At 52.0% G+C, this 16,545-nt stretch overlaps 1 protein-coding gene across 2 annotated transcripts in view; it reads left to right on the top strand.

Annotated features, from left to right (window-relative positions):
• The window catches only part of ASAP1 (ArfGAP with SH3 domain, ankyrin repeat and PH domain 1), a 231,886-nt gene that overhangs the window by 199,497 nt on the left and 15,844 nt on the right, over nt 1-16,545 (top strand). The window contains exons 22-23 of one of the 2 annotated variants that reach the window (XM_054590497.1): nt 1,454-1,682; nt 11,443-11,613. In XM_054590497.1, the coding sequence (XP_054446472.1) occupies nt 1,454-1,682; nt 11,443-11,613 (400 nt within the window). The remainder of the gene's footprint in view (nt 1-1,453; nt 1,683-11,442; nt 11,614-16,545) is intronic. The other variant, XM_054590496.1, reaches the window with a different exon arrangement.

Below are 16,545 nucleotides of genomic sequence, written 5' to 3'. Positions count from 1 at the left end.
CTAGGCTGGTGTCTGACCAAACACCTGGGCACATGTTGATACACAAATGAATAAAGAATAAGCTGCCACCTACCGAGCACTTGATATGGACTTCGGAGCAGGAAGCACATCACCCATGTCCCCTTAGATTGTCTTTACCGACAGTCCACTGTGGCATTGTCACTGCCCCGCATCACAGAGGAGAAAACTGACACACACAGACATTTTGCAACGTGTGTGCAGCCTTAGAGCTGGCAGAGGCCGTCTCAGGGATCAAACCGACTTCTGTCTGACTCCCGTAGACAGTTCTTAACCTCTGAAGGTTTGTTCATGCACCTTTCACTGGTTATGTGTGGAGTGTTTCCTCTTTCCCAGGCAGGATGTAAAGAATGGCCAAAGGTGGTCATGCAGAGGCATCTGAAGGCGTTTGCCACGTCAAGAGGAGGCAAGTTGTCATGCATGGACAACTGTTCTACTGGGGGCCAGGGGAGATGACCGAGAAGTGCTCGGAGCACAGAGCAGCTGCCTCCCCCTCAGCACACAGTGACGACCTTAGCAAGGAAGTGCAGCTGCAAGTGGGCTTCTAAGTGTAGGGAGGCACTAGCCAGGCAAAGAGGTGAGGAGGCGTGCATCCTTCCCGGAGGGGAGAACAGCATGTGCAAAGGCCCAGGGTCATGCTGGAGCCTGGAGACCTGAGGGCAGGTTAGGAGCACCGTGTGAGTGGTGGCCTTCCCGTTCACTGGTGGAGAGAGAGCCAGGGGGCTGCCGCGCAGGGTCGGGCAGCCCAGGTCAGGAAGGCCGGGAGCTGGTGGGTTCCCGCAGGACAGATTGGTCTGGGGGGTATTTCTGAGCTTTCTGTGTGTGGCCTGGCGGCTCTGGGTGACACAAGGTTCCTAACGTGGAAAGCTGCACGGGTGCTAAAGCTGTCACCAGGAGCGCAAACACAAGGCCACTGCACAGGCAATCGAAAATGGTTTTGAATCTAAGAGGCTGGAGTTGGACCTACAGGTCTGAGTCATCAGCATTAGGTGTCAGTCAAAGCCACGGGTGTGGCTGAGATTACTTTCTAAGAGGATGCAAAATGAGAAGAGAGGTGAGGACTGAGAACTTCTATGTTAAATGGTTGAACTGCAAGGAAGTTCAATGTAGTCAACTTAGAGATGGGTGGGCATGTGTTCACATGTTGGCGAAATTGTCCTGCGCCGGGGAGGCATTTGTTGATTAGACATTAAATCTAACTGTGACCTTGTGCTTCTGAACACTGCGGATCCCTAACAGTGTCTCCCTAATGTGCCCCTGGGAATGGTGACATGAGGATCAGAAGTTCAAGGTCCGCTTCCTTCCCTTGCACTGTGAGGTGGCTCTTGGGCTGTCGTCGTGGGTGACCTAATGGGCCCAGGTTCCCACGGGAGCCCGCCCTGTGGGGGAGCCTGGAGTATTGTCTCACCCATTGCACTGTTATCTCACCTGCCAGCCGAGCCCCATCAAGAAGGAGCGCTCGCCGCGACCTCAGAGCTTCTGCCACTCCTCCAGCATCTCCCCCCAGGACAAGCTGTCACTGCCGGGCTTCGGCACGCCACGGGACAAGCAGCGGCTCTCCTACGGCGCCTTCACCAACCAGATCTTCGTCTCCACAAGCACAGACTCGCCCACGTCGCCCACCTCGGAGGCACCTCCCTTGCCCCCCAGAAACGCCGGAAAAGGTACGGGCTTTGAGAAGGGCCCCGTGACGCCATCCTCAGAGCTAGGAGCGTGTCCAGCCTTGAGGTAGAAAGTGCAAGGTGCACTTGAGTGGCAGAGTATGGACTGGGATGGCAGTGCGAGCAACAAGATAGACGGCGCTGTGGGCACTCCTCACGCGTTCTCTGTGTTCTCCTCTCAGCAGTCCCGCCCGCTCTGCGCGCTTTGTGCCCATTTTACAGATATGGAAACGGAGGCTCAAGGAGGTAGAGTGGCATGTCCAAGGTCATGTAGCTGGTGAATGGTAGAGTTGCGGTTCCACCCAAGGTCCACATAGCATCCAAAACCTGGGCTCTTCCCTCTGTAATGCAGGTGGGATTTCAGTTCTTTGAAGGTTCCTTTCCCCGGCACTGACTTGCCTCTTTTTGGGTGTCGGTGGCAGTGGTGGTCGTCACAGTTACAGGGCCCTGGAGGCCCTAAGCCCAGCCCTTCTCCTTTCATGTTCACTAACGAGGCGGGCACTGCAGCTGCGGGCAGGTGCGGGCAAGGGGACAGTGGTTCAGAGATGCTGAGTAACTGCCTCAGGCTGTCGGTTGACCGGGGGCTGGCCCAGGCCCTGTGTGACCTGAGCCCACCCTCCTGTGCCCCCTGATGAGACACGACCTGCAGCAGGATCTTCCCCGGGGGAGGTTATTAGGCAGGCGCGTCCCATGTCCCCGCGGGGCTAGGGGTGCTGCTGGCCCCCACGCTGTTCTCTGGCAGCGGAGTGCTTGTCCTGTGTCCTGAATCCACAGAAAGTGCCCTGTCCAGGAAGTCTGTGTGTCAGAGGGACAGGGACAGATCAGGACACAGAAATGCCAACGTTGAAGTGGGGTGGGGAGCCGGGAGGTCCCCCAAGCTGTAGCTTTGGGCTTGTTCTCAGCCAGTACATCCAAACGCAGGGTTCTCCCTGGGCGCTGAGCTTGGGCTAACACAGGTTTGGGGGCCTCTCCCTACACAATGCCGTGCCTATTTGAATCACACTGGGGCTATTTTCTGGGAAATGTGAGCTTTATTCAAAACAGTGTTTTTTCTCAGAGCTTATTCTCCATTGAGATGGTGTTATAAATGGGAGCTGTGTTCTTAGAGAGACCCCAAATGGCCTCAGAGATCATAAAATAGCGGAGAAAAGTTAAATTAAGGTTTTGGCATGAATACTTCTCATCAAAGATAACCAGTGACCGTGACCGTGACAGCACGTGTAAGCCAGAAACTCAGCCTGGCAGTGTTTTTCTTACCGTTCCATGCAGAGGCCGGAACGTACCTCAATGAGGCGTCCGAACGCTGCTTTCCGCATCGCCGGCGATACCTCATGTTGCCGCTCTGCGCCGAGGGAGCGCTGTGTCGCCGCTCACGGGGCGGGGAGGCTCCCCAGCAGGGGAGAGTGGCGCGTCCCTTCCTAACCGGCAGAGAGGGCCGCGAGACACCTCCAGGCCAAATCAGCTTTTCGAGGAAGGTGCCCTGAAAGGGTTCCCATCCCCTCATTGTGGTCCCCAACGTCGTGGTGACCGCCTGGCTCCACAGATAACTGAGAACCTTGGAAAAAGTCTGTAAGAGAGACTGATGCCGGAGTCCCGGGGACCAGAGCCTCCCTCACCCCCCTGCGCCCCTTTCTGTAATTTTATCTCAAGGGGGCACACAAAATACACCATCTGACTCAATGCCGAGCATATATCTGCCTTGAATAAATCCCAGCTAGCTCTTCACCAAAGGCCCAGGGGACAAAGACCGAGTTTCTGTGATGAACCAGCTGCCAAAAGAAGTCCTTAGGACTGGGCCGTCGCAGCTGTGGTCAGCTGAGGACAGACTGCCCCCTTCAAAAAACAGTTCCCGTGGCTGGAAAGAGAGATCCCTGCCGACTACGATCAGGATGTCCTTTCAGGATGCGCACAGCAGGCCATCTGAGTGGGGTTTGACCTGCGGGGGTTTGGCCTGTGCTGTGAAACACTGGAGCACAGCCCTCTCGCAACTCTTGTAAGGGGCTTGAAACGGGTCCATCCTGCCTCTAGCCAAGCGCAGGAGCCGCACATTGCGGGGCGTGGTGATGTTCAGAATGGGGCTCTCGGAAGGCGTGGCCGAAGAGCAGCTGATGCTCTGTGTAGAGATAGCTCCTCTGTTTTGTGGCCCTTCCGGTTTGGTTTTTTTTTTCCTTTTCATTTCATTCTGTTGAACTGGCAGACCCCTTTGCATGAAAACGGGGTGCCTGGACCCGCTGAGGTCTGTGCTGTGATTGGGGGGCTCTGAGGGATGGTGGCTTCTGGGGAGGCGGAAACGGACTCGCAGGTTAGAGTCCCCGCTAATCGGGGGAGGACGGAGGGGGAAAGGAGAAAGAGTCGTTCTGAATCTAGCTCGGGAGTATTTTCCAGAAACTCCAGCTGCCTCATCAAAATGCAAGGAAGTTTGAGTTAAATTGCCTTGGAGCAAAGCCTCCTTGTACTTGAGCAGAGCTCAGTCCGCGGCAGAAGACTCAGCCATTCAGGTCCCCAGACTCACCATCCCGGGGCCTTCGACGGGGACGCTTGCTGCCGAACCTCTCTTCAGACGTGAAGTCCAGCGAGACTAAATCAGGGCCATAAATTTAAGTTTGCAGAAATTCCTCACTGGTGATGAGCCGCTTCCCCCGCCCCCGACTTAACATTTATTGAGACTAGAAGTTCCTCCGGTTTGCCAACATGGGTTTGTCTTTCATGTTCAAGCTAAATTTAGCTTATGGAACCAAGGTATTTGAGAGTGAGAAGGAGGCTGAGAGACTGTCTGCATCCATACCCCATTGCACAAGAAGGGCACTGAGCTCTAGGAAAATTAAGGAACTTCAGGTCACGCGGTGGCTGAAACGGGACAGAAAATTAAAATGGGCCTTAGGATTTGTCAAACCAGATCTTCAGTTTCTTCTTTTCCATGTTGGGGAAGATGGTCCATCTCTGCCTTGCCCTCCCGGTGGAACTGTCACCAGAATCTGGGGGACAGTCCATGGAGAAAGCATGTCATGAAATGCAGAGCCCTGAGTCGCGTGGGGGACCCCTGTGAGGATGGTCAGGCTGCAGCTCTCGGTGCCACCAGAGCGTGAAAAGGTGTGGGGAGCGGCGTGACGTCCCTCACAAGCAGGTCCTTGGAAAGGGCTGGGACGTGCTTATGCTTAGAGTGTGTGTGACTGTGTCTGAATGATTGCAAGCCACAGGACTGCCGTTTCCTCCCGTGGTACGATTCCATACCTTTTGTACAGCAGTGGTGCCGGCTATACCTGAGCTGAGCTGGGCAGCCGGGGAGGTGGGTGGGGAGGACAGGCAGCATCTAGCTCAGGCTGGCCCGCAGTGAGCACCCCGTGGAAGGCGGGACTGTGGCTCTGGGCCTCGGCAACTGTCAGCCGGGTCCTTTCAGGAACGGGGGTCCGAGTGAGCTTGTCTGCTAAGTTATCAGGGGCTCAGTATCGTGAAACCGGCATGACGCCAGTTCCTGAACTCAAAGAACGGATTTGGTAAGTAAACGCATGATAAATTCGACCCCAAGAAGCTTATTTAACTTACTGGAAAGAACTAACTTGTCAAGCTTTTAGAAACATGAACAACTGATAGGCCCATTACAGTTCATCCCCACCCATTCAGGCAGGCAGTCCCCTAGAATCCAGCGTGGCGGATCCCCTCTGAATGCCACATAAGTAGTAATCCTGCACTTTGTACATGTTTTCTGTAACATGGGCTCCCTCCTTCAGTCAGGCCCGAGCCTGGCCTGCTCAGGGCCTCCGTAAATGCGTGTTCATGACTGCTCCGTGTCACAAAGAATACGAACCAGGTACTACCCTTGCCCTCACTTCTGGTGAAAAGACTGAACACCCTCATTGAAAGAACCTGGTTGGAGAGGAACCTGCTGTAAGGGATATAAATCTGGAGAGCACAGCCGCCTGGCAGCCGTGAGGCCCTGGGGAGCCAGGCGCCGCTTTCTCCTCTTCCAAGAAGTCCTCTCCCCCTTGCCCCACCCAGGGAGACTGGGGCTCCTCCCCACCTAAGTGCCAGCCCAGTCCTTGTCCTGGTCACATTCCCACAGTTAGCTGCTCTTGCTGAGTGCCAGGGGCTCCATCTGAACAACCAGGGCTGGCGTCTGCCTGGCTGGGGCGATGCTCCGGGCACATGGACAGCGTCCATGAAATGAGAGCGCACAGCGAGCACTCAGTAGTGGGAGTTCGTTCCGTCCTGCCGCGCGTGCTTAGCTCGCCGAATCTTCTGGACCCGGGGGGTGAAGTGAGGGGTTGGAGAAAGCACTCAAGCCTCCGAGCTCGCACTCCAGTGGGAGAGGAGGCAGGGACACGTGCCTCTAGAGGCAGTCGCATGCGCCGTAGGGGCGGGAAGGAAGGAGCCGCTCAGCTCGGAGGTCAGGGGACACGGTCAAGAAGTCTCTTTCCCCCTCCCCGGGCACGAGACAGACGCCCTGAAGCCCAGAGGCTGTGAGTGGGCCTCCTTGCGCTCCTGGCCCCTGGCACAGAGGGGCAGGGCTCTGTCCGGGCTTGTCAGAAGAACGAGCAGCAGACGCAGTGGGAGCATGTCCCTAGAAGGACGTGGCCACCGTCAGCAGGGGACGTTCCTAACACAAAGCCGGATGACCCGGGGGTGTAGTAGTTGACTTGCTGGCAGCGTTTCTCTACAATGCTGGCGGCATTAGGCCCAGACTCAGTTGCGTCCAGCTCTTATACACCGTCCCTCTGCCCGTCGCTGGAGGTCTGCGGCCGTTAGAGCGGAGTGGAGTGGACCGGGGAGGGCTTCCTCAGCACACGAAGGCGGCCGCCGTCATGAACGTTGCCTTCCGCGTGGTTCACACTTGCCTGGGAGGTGTTACCCTGTGAGCCGCATTGCTCTTATTCCGAGCGACGGTTCCTGGGATTGTCTCTCATGGAGAGACAGCCGTTTGCGTGGTTTGATGTTAAAGCCTGCTGTGGGCTGTCTTTGATTCGTCTTGGATTTTGTTTGTTTGTTTGTTTGCTTGTTCGTTTTGGCCTAATTTTCTGTCTCCCCCAGTCCTTGTTATATCGTGACACACCTGTCACCTTGCTGGACAAGACCATGGCTGTGATTTTTGCCATCAGCAATGGACGCTAGCACAGGCTTGAAACCGAGAGGCCGTGACTGCCAGGGGTGGAGGGGGAGCAGAGGGGCCCTGGTGTGCTTCTGGGGCACAGGGCGCACGTACGACTGCTGAAGGACCAGCCCTGAGCCCTTGGATCGGCGCTTTTCCCTTAATTATCAGTGTCCTGGAAGGGAATCGAAGGACAAGTGAATCGCAAGAGCCACGTTCTGCTTGCAGCGCTGTGTCACTGTGGGCCTCACACTGCCGTGTGGGAGTCCTGGTCGGTTCTGCTGACGTCCGTGGTGTCAGCTGCCTCGCTGTGCCTCAGTTTCCCCATCTGAGCATGGAGGTGATAATAGCTCCTTCCTTCCACACACATATGATTCCTCTCTAAATGAGCATATTGTGTCTTTATCTACTTTCTAAAGTAACAAACTTTCTACCCCTTTAAGCGCTACACGGTAAAAACCATTAGAAAATGGGAAGTTTTTCATTTGCCTTTTCCAGAGTTATATAGATAATAACGTGTCATTTACACGTATATGGCATATTAGAATATTGGAATTACACAGACAGGTTTTCTTCCAGAGATTGTCAGGATAACTTTTAAAGCCACCTTCTGGGTCTTGTTTCTCTTTGATCACCATCTACTTTTATTTGGTCTCCCAGCATGGAAGACCTCCGGGTCTTCTGTTTTACCAACAACCAGAGGTATGAAGACACCAGAAAAGAATCCTCCTGCCTTACACCGTAGCCTCATCTCAGGTGCCCAGACCTGCCAGGCACTGAGGGAAAGATGATACAGATCTTGTCCCACAGAAGCTGACGGCCAGGAAGGCCAGGAAAAGAAAATGTTAGCGTAAAGGCAGGTGTAGGACATTCAGTGACGTTAGTCCTGCTGGAAGTTCAGAGGTAAAGGCAGTGGCTCCAGGGCAGAGGGGGCGGGTCGGAAGCGGCTTCGGATGAGGCTATGCTTGAGCTGACCCCTAACAGCAGAAGACTTGAAGGTGAGGAGGGAGCTCGCCTGCGTGTGGCAATCCAGCAGAGGGGACACGGTGCCAGGCCAGGACGAGCAGCAGCGCCTGATTGCCCAGGCTGAGAGCCCGGGCTGGGGTCCCACAGCCAGATTCACTTGCTGTGACTGACCAGGGACCTAACCTCTCTGAGCCTTAGGTCTCTTTACCCCGAAAATAGATGGTCCTCACTGCAGGGTGTCAGTAAGGTGAGTTTCAGGAAATGAGAGTTCTTGAGAGTTTAGGAAACGGAGGAGATTTGAAAAGCATGTTGATTGTGATTTTTAGGACTGGATTTTATTTTGTGTTCTTTTTGTTTTTTTTTTTAATCTATATGTAGGTGTAAGCGGATGCTTTTTCAGGACAGTTTTTTGGGCTTAAGTGGATAGACCTCTTTGCTGTTAAAGATGGAGCCCTATCTAGTGAGATTTTATTCGAACTTCCTCTGTGGTCCAAGGATATATTGTTTTTCCATAAACAGGCCTGTAGGGAACAGAGGAAATACCGGTTCCCGGGTGAGCCTCAGGGGATGGCTGCAGCCTCTTCGGAGTCGGAGGGGCTGGGACCAGGAGCGGGGAGCAGGGCTGCAGCCTGCAGGCTGCCAGGGGCGGCGTGGGAGCTTTCGGAGCTCTGGCCATTCGCCGGGGCCACCTCTGGCGTTAGCCCTCAGGGAGAGGCGTCCCGAGCTGATGACACTGAGACACAGCCCAGCGGGTTCAGTGGAGACCACTAGAGTAGAAGGTACGGCAGAACGTCCAGATGGGTGACCGGGAGGCTGCTGGAGATGCAGACAGTGGCCCAGGCGTGTGAGCCCCCGGGAGGAGCTGAGATGCACCTCCTCTCTCTCAGCTGAGACCTTCAACTAATTTTTTAACCTGCGTTATTGGTAGCAGCTTTGGAAGACTAGACCCATACTTCTAAGAAAAAGGATTAGAAGATAATTTGACATAATAGATGCTATCAGTGGCAAAAGCAATCTGAAGCATGTTCTTAACTTCCTCAGGCCCTGGTGGAGTTAAGGGGAGAAAATCAGCTGTCCAAGTTCTCGCCATCCCTCCACCTGTTTATCCTGCCTCCTTTTTGAGGTTGTTTAATTCTGATTATTTTGTTTGTTCATTTTCTTTTGTTGTAGCTTTTGTTTGTTTGTTTTTTGGCCAAAATTGCTTCTTTCCTGACTGATCCAGTACTCAGAGTTACTTTGCATAAAACATCCTTTTTCGTGCTTGGAGACTAGTTACTCATTTTGAAAGTGTCTGGGCTCATTAAATCTTAAAAACAAACTAAGTCTGCTTATCTGGAGTCCAAAAGAGTGTTCTTCAACCTTCTTTAACCCGCAAGAAGACTGTGTGGCATCTTCCTTTCCGTAGCTCCTATTACAAAGCAGTAGGAAGGTCTGCGTGTGTTGAGTTTTCTATGAAATTACATTATAGTCTTGAATATCCCTCTTCAGACTTAACGCTGTCCCTCCCTGTTTTCTCTCTAAATGAGACATAAGTCTTTCTTAAGAATCGATTACTAGCCTTACCATGATAGAAGTAGCAGTTTATTCATCCGTTAATTCAATATTAAATTACTAAATTCACCCTACTTATACACCAGGGCCTGGTCCTCATAGAGCCTGCGGGCCAGCGAGGCAGACAGGCAATAAACACGCAAGCAAAGACATCGCATTGCAGGTTGTCGCAGCTGCTGGGAAGAAGGCCTGCGATGACACGTGGGACACTGGCCCCTTAGTTTTGAAATGATTCCGGAGGCATAGTTTTGCTTGATTGTGGGTTACAGGACAGCTCTGGTCTGATCACTCCTGAAATCTTACGCACAACTTGGATTGGAAGACATCGCTCCATGAGCATTTTGTCTGGCAGTTTTTGTTTCCAGGATTTGGGACTGATTGAATGACTTTTCAGATGCAGTGCCTCAGAAAACCCTTAGGTGGCGATAAAGATGAACTTGCTGGAGAACCTCACTCATCATTGTCTATAATCTAGTCTTCCTTGATTTCCAAGAGGAGAGTTACACTTCCTCATGGGCATTTGTTGTTTTTTTCTGTGCGCCAAACGCAGGAAATGCTCCCTGGCTTTCAGGAATAGGAGCATCGTGTGATGGGGGAGCTCCTCACTGTCCCCACATGGCTATCACCCTAATGATGCCAAGCCCCCACTTTCCTGGCAAAGTTGGGGCTGTAATTCCCCACTCACATACCTCCCAGGGTCGTTATGAAAATCAAGGGGAATAGCATACACGGACACACTTTGAAAACTACAAAGTGTTCTACAAGTGCAGGGCTGCAAAAACAATGACTTTATTGTTACAAAAATAAAATAGTGTCTGAAATCAGTGACTGGTGCCGCAATTAGGCATTGATTGGGGGAAGGGGAAGGCTTCCGCCAGGCACCGCAGCGCAGCACTGAGCGGATAAATTGGACAGCTAGGGCCATGGAGGCCCTTCGAGATTAACGGCAGTTACTCCCAAGGCAAGACTATCTTTGAGAAGCAATGGAAAATAGCAACGCTTATTTTATGAAGGAAGGAGGCCTGCAATAATAAAGTTTTTCTTTCAATACACAGAATGTAAAAAGCTCTTTTGGAGCCTTTCTGGATCATCAGGTATCTACCATCCTGTGTTAAACATTTGGTGTGGCAGTGTTCTTAGCTTTTCTTTGTTTCTCTCCTTTTCTTTTTTTTTTTAACTTTTTTTTTCTTGTAATGCTTGTGGAAGCAGTTACCCCTGTGATAAGCAGAGAGAGAGGTGTTTTGGTGCCCAGTCTGTAGTGCCTGGCACACAGCAGCCACTTCCCTGTCACTTTGCACAAACAAAAGAGCTAACAGCTGCTCCCATAACAGCTTTTACAAACCAACTCCTTTTCTTAGTTCAAGAAAGTCAACTTTTGCAGTAGTAGGGCGCAGGCGCGTATGTGTATAACGACAGGATTATCGCTATCCCATCTTTACCTCTGGAGAAAGTTGAGTCTTTTTTTTTAAATCTGAGGCATCAATGTCTAATTTATATAAGCTGGTCTGGCTTTCCATGTAATAGGTGGTTTATGATTTCCAGAACAGTATTCAGAATTGGAGGAAAAAAGAGTTTTTGGATTTCTCTTTTTTTCTGAGGAGCTCTTTACATTAGATCCTTCACTGTTTATAAAAGTCATTCTTTAAAAACTCAGGCAAAGTTTTCTGACTAAAAGAAAAAGCTGTCGTGGGGAGAAAGCTCGTGTCCTGTGAACGCCTCCCGTCTGCACCTGCGGCCCCTCCAGGCTGCGGCCCCCCCTTGCCCCCCCTCTTCTCCTTCTCCATTGGTTTCGCTGGCAGAGCTGTGTGCCTTCTTCCTCAGTGGATTCTGTGATGGTTTCAGTGACTTGCTGGTAGAAGATGTGTGTTTTCTTTTTCCATTATACCTAAGTGATCTAAATGCATCAGCATGTCAAGTTGATTGGCATTCTGTCTCTTAAAAGCACATACTTGCCTTTCCCTTGTTGTCTTCACCACCCACCCACCCCCCAGCAATTTTTGAAAACCCTGTTTATGAGTCGCTGGGTTGATGGGCCTGGCCACAGCCAGCCTCGCGCTTTTGTCCCTCTCTGTGCTGTGCCACCTTCGATGTGTGGAAGTGACTGCATACTGGCTGTTCTGTGAGACCGGGATTAACCTTCCTGCCCCATTCGGTTCCTTCTAGGTCCAACTGGCCCACCTTCAACACTCCCTCTAAGCACCCAGACCTCTAGTGGCACCTCCACCCTGTCCAAGAAGCGGCCTCCTCCCCCACCACCCGGACACAAGAGAACCCTGTCTGACCCTCCCAGCCCACTACCTCACGGGCCCCCAAACAAAGGCGCAGTTCCTTGGGGTAAGTCATCCTGAAGTCGGGGCCACCAGTGTGTGGGGCTCCCTGTGCTGTGCACACTTAGCCTGTGGAGCAAACGGACTGGACTGCGCACACGCCGGGGGGTGCATGACAATGCTGTGTCGCCGCTGGAGGCTGAGAAACATTTCAAAAATATTTAGGACCGTTTAAACACTATATAATAATGTTGAGGTACTGAGCATTTCTTGTGCACCAGACACAGTGCTAATCAATCAGCCTTCCACAAAATCTCACTCAGTCACAGTATCTGCTCCGCGAGATCAGTACCGTCAGCCTTGTTGACAGATGAGGAAACCAAGGCTCAGAAAAGCCAAGTCTTCCATTCTGTTCAGAGCAGCCAGAATAGTTTGCTTAGAAGATAAATCATCCATAGTCACTGCTCACCCTGTGCTTCGGGCAAACGCAGATTACGTACCCCAGTCAGGCTCTTACCTTCCATCCCTTTCCTGCCACACCAGCCGCCTGTCACCTGGGGGGCGCATCAGGCGCCTTCCCTCCTGGGCCGTTCACTCCCCTTCACGGGCAGCTCCCCCAGCCCTTGAAGGCCAGCTTGTCTGGGCCCCTGGCCTCCTCTCTAAAGGCTTGTCCTCCAGGCCGCCCTGCCCCGATTCCTGCGTGGTTTGTGTTGGCTTTTGGCCTGTCCAAGCTCCAGGAGAGAAGGGACCTTGTCTGCCCTGTTCCCTTCTATGTTTACAAGGCCCAGCATGGAGCCCAGGGCATAGCAGTACTCGGTGATCACTTGAGAATAAATACACCTCCTTGGAGTTGGTTCGTTTGACCAGTTCAGTGACATTGACTACAAATCACACATTTCCCTCCACAAGGAACATGATTTCCATCTTCGTCTACCTCTCTGGTTCACCAAAACTCTTCACTAGCCTATCAATAATCAGGTTTGAGAACAAGTGTGTCCCCAGCGCCCAGCAAGCGTCCTTGCCCACAACAGGGACACCCAGCTTTGCATGTGTCACGCCCTCCTTCCAGTGCGCTTCCTTGTGGCTTTTTTGTTTGTGACTGATAGGTAAATCGGCTGAATCCTTTTAAAGGCCTCCTTGAAAGCCCCTTTCGGGTGTTCTGAATTTTTGGAGTTTTTGGAAAAAGCCATACTGCCATTTGCAAATTGGCATACCTGTCTGTCAGCTGATCCAAATGCCCGAGCATGTGTGCAACTGTGTGTGTGTGTGTGTGTGTGTGTGTGGCCACTCAGCATCCTGAGGTGCTGTTGTTGGGGCTTCCACCCCCATATGGAGCTCACGGGCTGGTGCAGGGGCAGATTAGGAAACAGTCCAGTAAATGTTCTTACTGCGAGAGTTCACGTGTTCACCAAATACTGTGGGAACCTGCATGAGAAGGCTGCGCAGAGGAGGAGACATTTGTGGTGGGTGTTAGGGATTAGTGCTCAGGTGAGACAAGCGAGGGAGGAAGAGGAGGGTGCCACACAGCCACCAGCAGTCCTGGCATTGTCAGGGACTGCATTCCAGGGCCTTCCGGAGTCCCCTATTTTATCCAAAGGGACCCCAAATGACATTCCATTGTCAGTCACTAGTTTCCTGTGCGGGTTTTCATAGCACAAAGTATAACCTTCTTTTCAGATTTCCCTAAGCGCTGATTCTTTTATTTACTCAGTGTTTCCTTCTGTGGCAGGTATATACAGCCTCTGCTCACCTCACACACCCAGTCTGTCCACAATGAAGCTGACCACATTTCTGCATCTTGGCTTAAGAATCATCACTTTCTTAGATCTCTCTCACATCCCTCAGCAGCCAGACTAGCAGCCGGAGTGCTTTTGTTTGTTTGGTTGGTTTTTGGGTTTTTGTGGATAAAGGGCATTTTTCTCTAAACAGAGCTGCCACTTTATGAGAGTGAGTTAGTGCCACCAGCTGGGAGCATTCAAGCCTCTCGAGGCCATGGGCACTGAGCCGTCTGCTGGGCCCTCTTCCCCCACTCGAGTTTCTCACCTACAACCAGCCTCAGGCACAAAACTCAAAGCGTGTGTGCGCCCAGCGTGCCAGCTGTCCACATCCTTGACTCCGCTCCCAGGCAGCCCCGCGTGGCAGTGTTGGGGCGCTCGGGGCCGTGCCTGCGGTGAGGGGTGTGCACCTCTATGGGACACACTGAAAGGCAGCCCCGGGCAGGCACAGGCCACGACGGGCAGGTCGCGTCGCTCTGATCTTGGTCCTCGAGCTTTCGGTTGGACGATCGCTGCTTGGTCCCCACCTGTCTGCCCCGGGCATTGTGTTCCAGCGGCCAGAGGCAGGGGCCAGCCTGGGGGCTAACGAACCCTCGGGGCCGCAGGCCGCAGGCAGTGCCCGGCACCTGCAGCTTCACCAGGAGCCCGTCTCCGGAGCCCTCTGACCCCCGGGCCTCCCGGACGTCAGCACCAGAGCCTGCGGGGCAGATCCCAGGCGTGAGATGTCTTGGCGCAGCCCGCTAGCTCTGCCCAGGCCTGTCCTGCCACCCCTGAAACAGAGCCTGCCCATCACGTTGAGGTGCACCAGCGTCCTGAACGACATTCTGCCCCCTAAGGCCCGAGCCTTTGCTCACTCTCTGACCTCAGCCTAGAATGTTCTACCCATTTGTGTTAATGCTTAGTCATCTTTCCAAATCTGCTGTTCAGGGACCTGCTGCAAAGGCCGTCCCCAAACTGGTCACAGCCCCACGCCCACTCTGTGTTCCCTGTCACCCGGGATTGTCACGGTGGTGGTTCCTTTTTGCCTCTTGGGCTTGCCCTGTGCATCATGAGCTGCTTCCCAGGGCGCGTGCGCACCGCTCCTGTCCCTGTGGGGCAGCGCGCGCCCATATGGCCCCTGTGGTACACGCCTGGATTCTAAGCCACCTCCAGCCCCGTGGCTTTCAGCAGGTGTCTTTGAATTGTTATGTACCTCGATTTCTCCAGCTGTGAAACAGGCTGAGTAACAGTGCTTATGTGATTTTTAGCCTCATCCATTGAGTAAGACGCGCTGGGACTCAGAACGGTTAAACCAGCTGCCCAGGTCCTCTCAGCTGGGCAGAGGGGAGCCTGCGTGCCCCACCCTCCCCCAAGCCTGCAGCTCTGCAGGGAGCAGCTCCCAGTGCCACTGGCCAGCCCAGTCAGCAGACGCTTGTGTCTTTGTCCCTGAGGTGGAGGCTGGAGGAGGTGGCCCAGCAGGTCGACACACGCCACCTGGCTCTGACTCCCCCTCCACCTGCGGGGTGGAGTCCTGGTGTGCAGTGCGGGGCGGGCTGCTCCCTCCCTGCCAGAACCACCGCGTCCGCAGACCCCAAAATAGCCCCTGCGTCGCGTTCCTGAAGTCCCACGGCCCTGTCCCGGAGGGCCGCGAAGATAGGCTTCTGAACAGGAAATAGACAGGCTGTGGGCAGATCTGGGGTTTGTGGAGACTTTGATTTTTGAAGTGGCATGTCATTAAATCTCACCTTTGGGGATAAAATAATTTGCTTATAACCTACTTTTAACAGACCAACACATTTTAACACAATTTAAATAAAGTTAATAAGGAAACGAGGTCAAAGGGAGGATATAGGTAGCAGAGTAACAAAATCCAGGAGTTGTGATCTCCTCACAAAATACGTAACATACAAACCGTGGCTAAAAATAGACTACCGATTTGACACTGAGGTTCTTACAGGCAGGCAAAGAAAAACTTCAGCTTATTATCAATGTATGGAGGTCGTATGATTAACCCTCTTCTCACACTTGAAAGTCAGGTAATTCGTACCTGAGAGCTTCCCCCTGGGGCCTCCATCATCTGGGGAGAACTCAGAAGTGCCTACAGCGCACACCGTGGGAGACCACACGTGCACTGAGTAAACATTCCGGAGGCCCGAGTTCTGATCCGTGTTCTACCAACCGAAGCTAAGTGACCTCTGGAAATCACATACACTCCTCAGTTTGCCCGCTGGGGCTTGAAGTTATATGACCTTTTTTCCCTAATGTTGTAGAGCAAATAATGGATGCAAAACTATCCCACAATTTGATTCACTTCTCATATTTCAAGAATAGAACTTCCAGGTGAAAAGGCGCGGTGTGGAAAATGTCTGATCTGAGGCATGCATCCCTACTTACTGGAAGTCGCATTGGCTTGTACAAGACACTTTGGTTAGAAATTTCCTTATTATTCCCTATTCTTGGATTTCCCAATATATTGGGCTGCCCAAAAAGTCTGTTTAGCTTTTTCTGTAAAAAAAGGATATATTTTTTATTTTCACCAATAACTGTATTGATTTCGGTATTTTGAGTATGTCGGCTGTCTCCCATTACTGGCTTCCAGTGGGGAGAGGCCAGGGTGCTGCTCACCTCCTTCCAATGCATAAGACAGCCCCATAGTAAAGGATTATTTAGCCAAAATGTCAATAGTACCAAGAAGCTTTGCAAAACACTTTTGACACATTTAATCAGACACAGCACCTTCTCCATCACTGCACAAATCTTTTTTTTTTTTTTTGCATTTCAGTTGTGTTTTTACCTTTCTTGAAATAATAAAGCATAATATGCCCAAAAATGTTGCTTATAGTCTTCCATCTTCAATATTAAAATGGCTGCACAAAAATTCACCAGTTTTGATAAGTTTTCTTTTAAAAGCATGCTGATATGACAGCTGTCATAATACAGTCTAACAAAATTATTTTGAATGAAGTTAAAGACAACTAAGTGCTACTAGAGCTGTTGTACAGAAAAAATGTAACGGACTTTACAGTCAACCCAATAATTTCATGTTTGCTCCCCTCACCCCGCGTTGCAAGCAGTCATAGAAATAATAACGGCTTCCGCCGCTTAGAGATTGTTTGCCAGGTACCAGATGCCAGTCGCTTGCTCATACATTATTTAGCCATCGCAACCATTCTGTCAGACAGGAACTGCTGTTGACTCTGGTTTACTAATTGGGATTTCAAAGACCAGAGACGTCAAGCAATTTG

Source organism: Pteronotus mesoamericanus, unplaced genomic scaffold (assembly GCF_021234165.1).
Source record: "Pteronotus mesoamericanus isolate MK-2021 breed Mesoamerican mustached bat unplaced genomic scaffold, CSHL_Meso_final scaffold_174, whole genome shotgun sequence".
Taxonomy (NCBI): domain Eukaryota; kingdom Metazoa; phylum Chordata; class Mammalia; order Chiroptera; family Mormoopidae; genus Pteronotus; species Pteronotus mesoamericanus.
The sequence above is the reverse complement of the archived record's forward strand: the minus strand, read 5'-3'. Positions and strand labels throughout refer to the sequence as shown.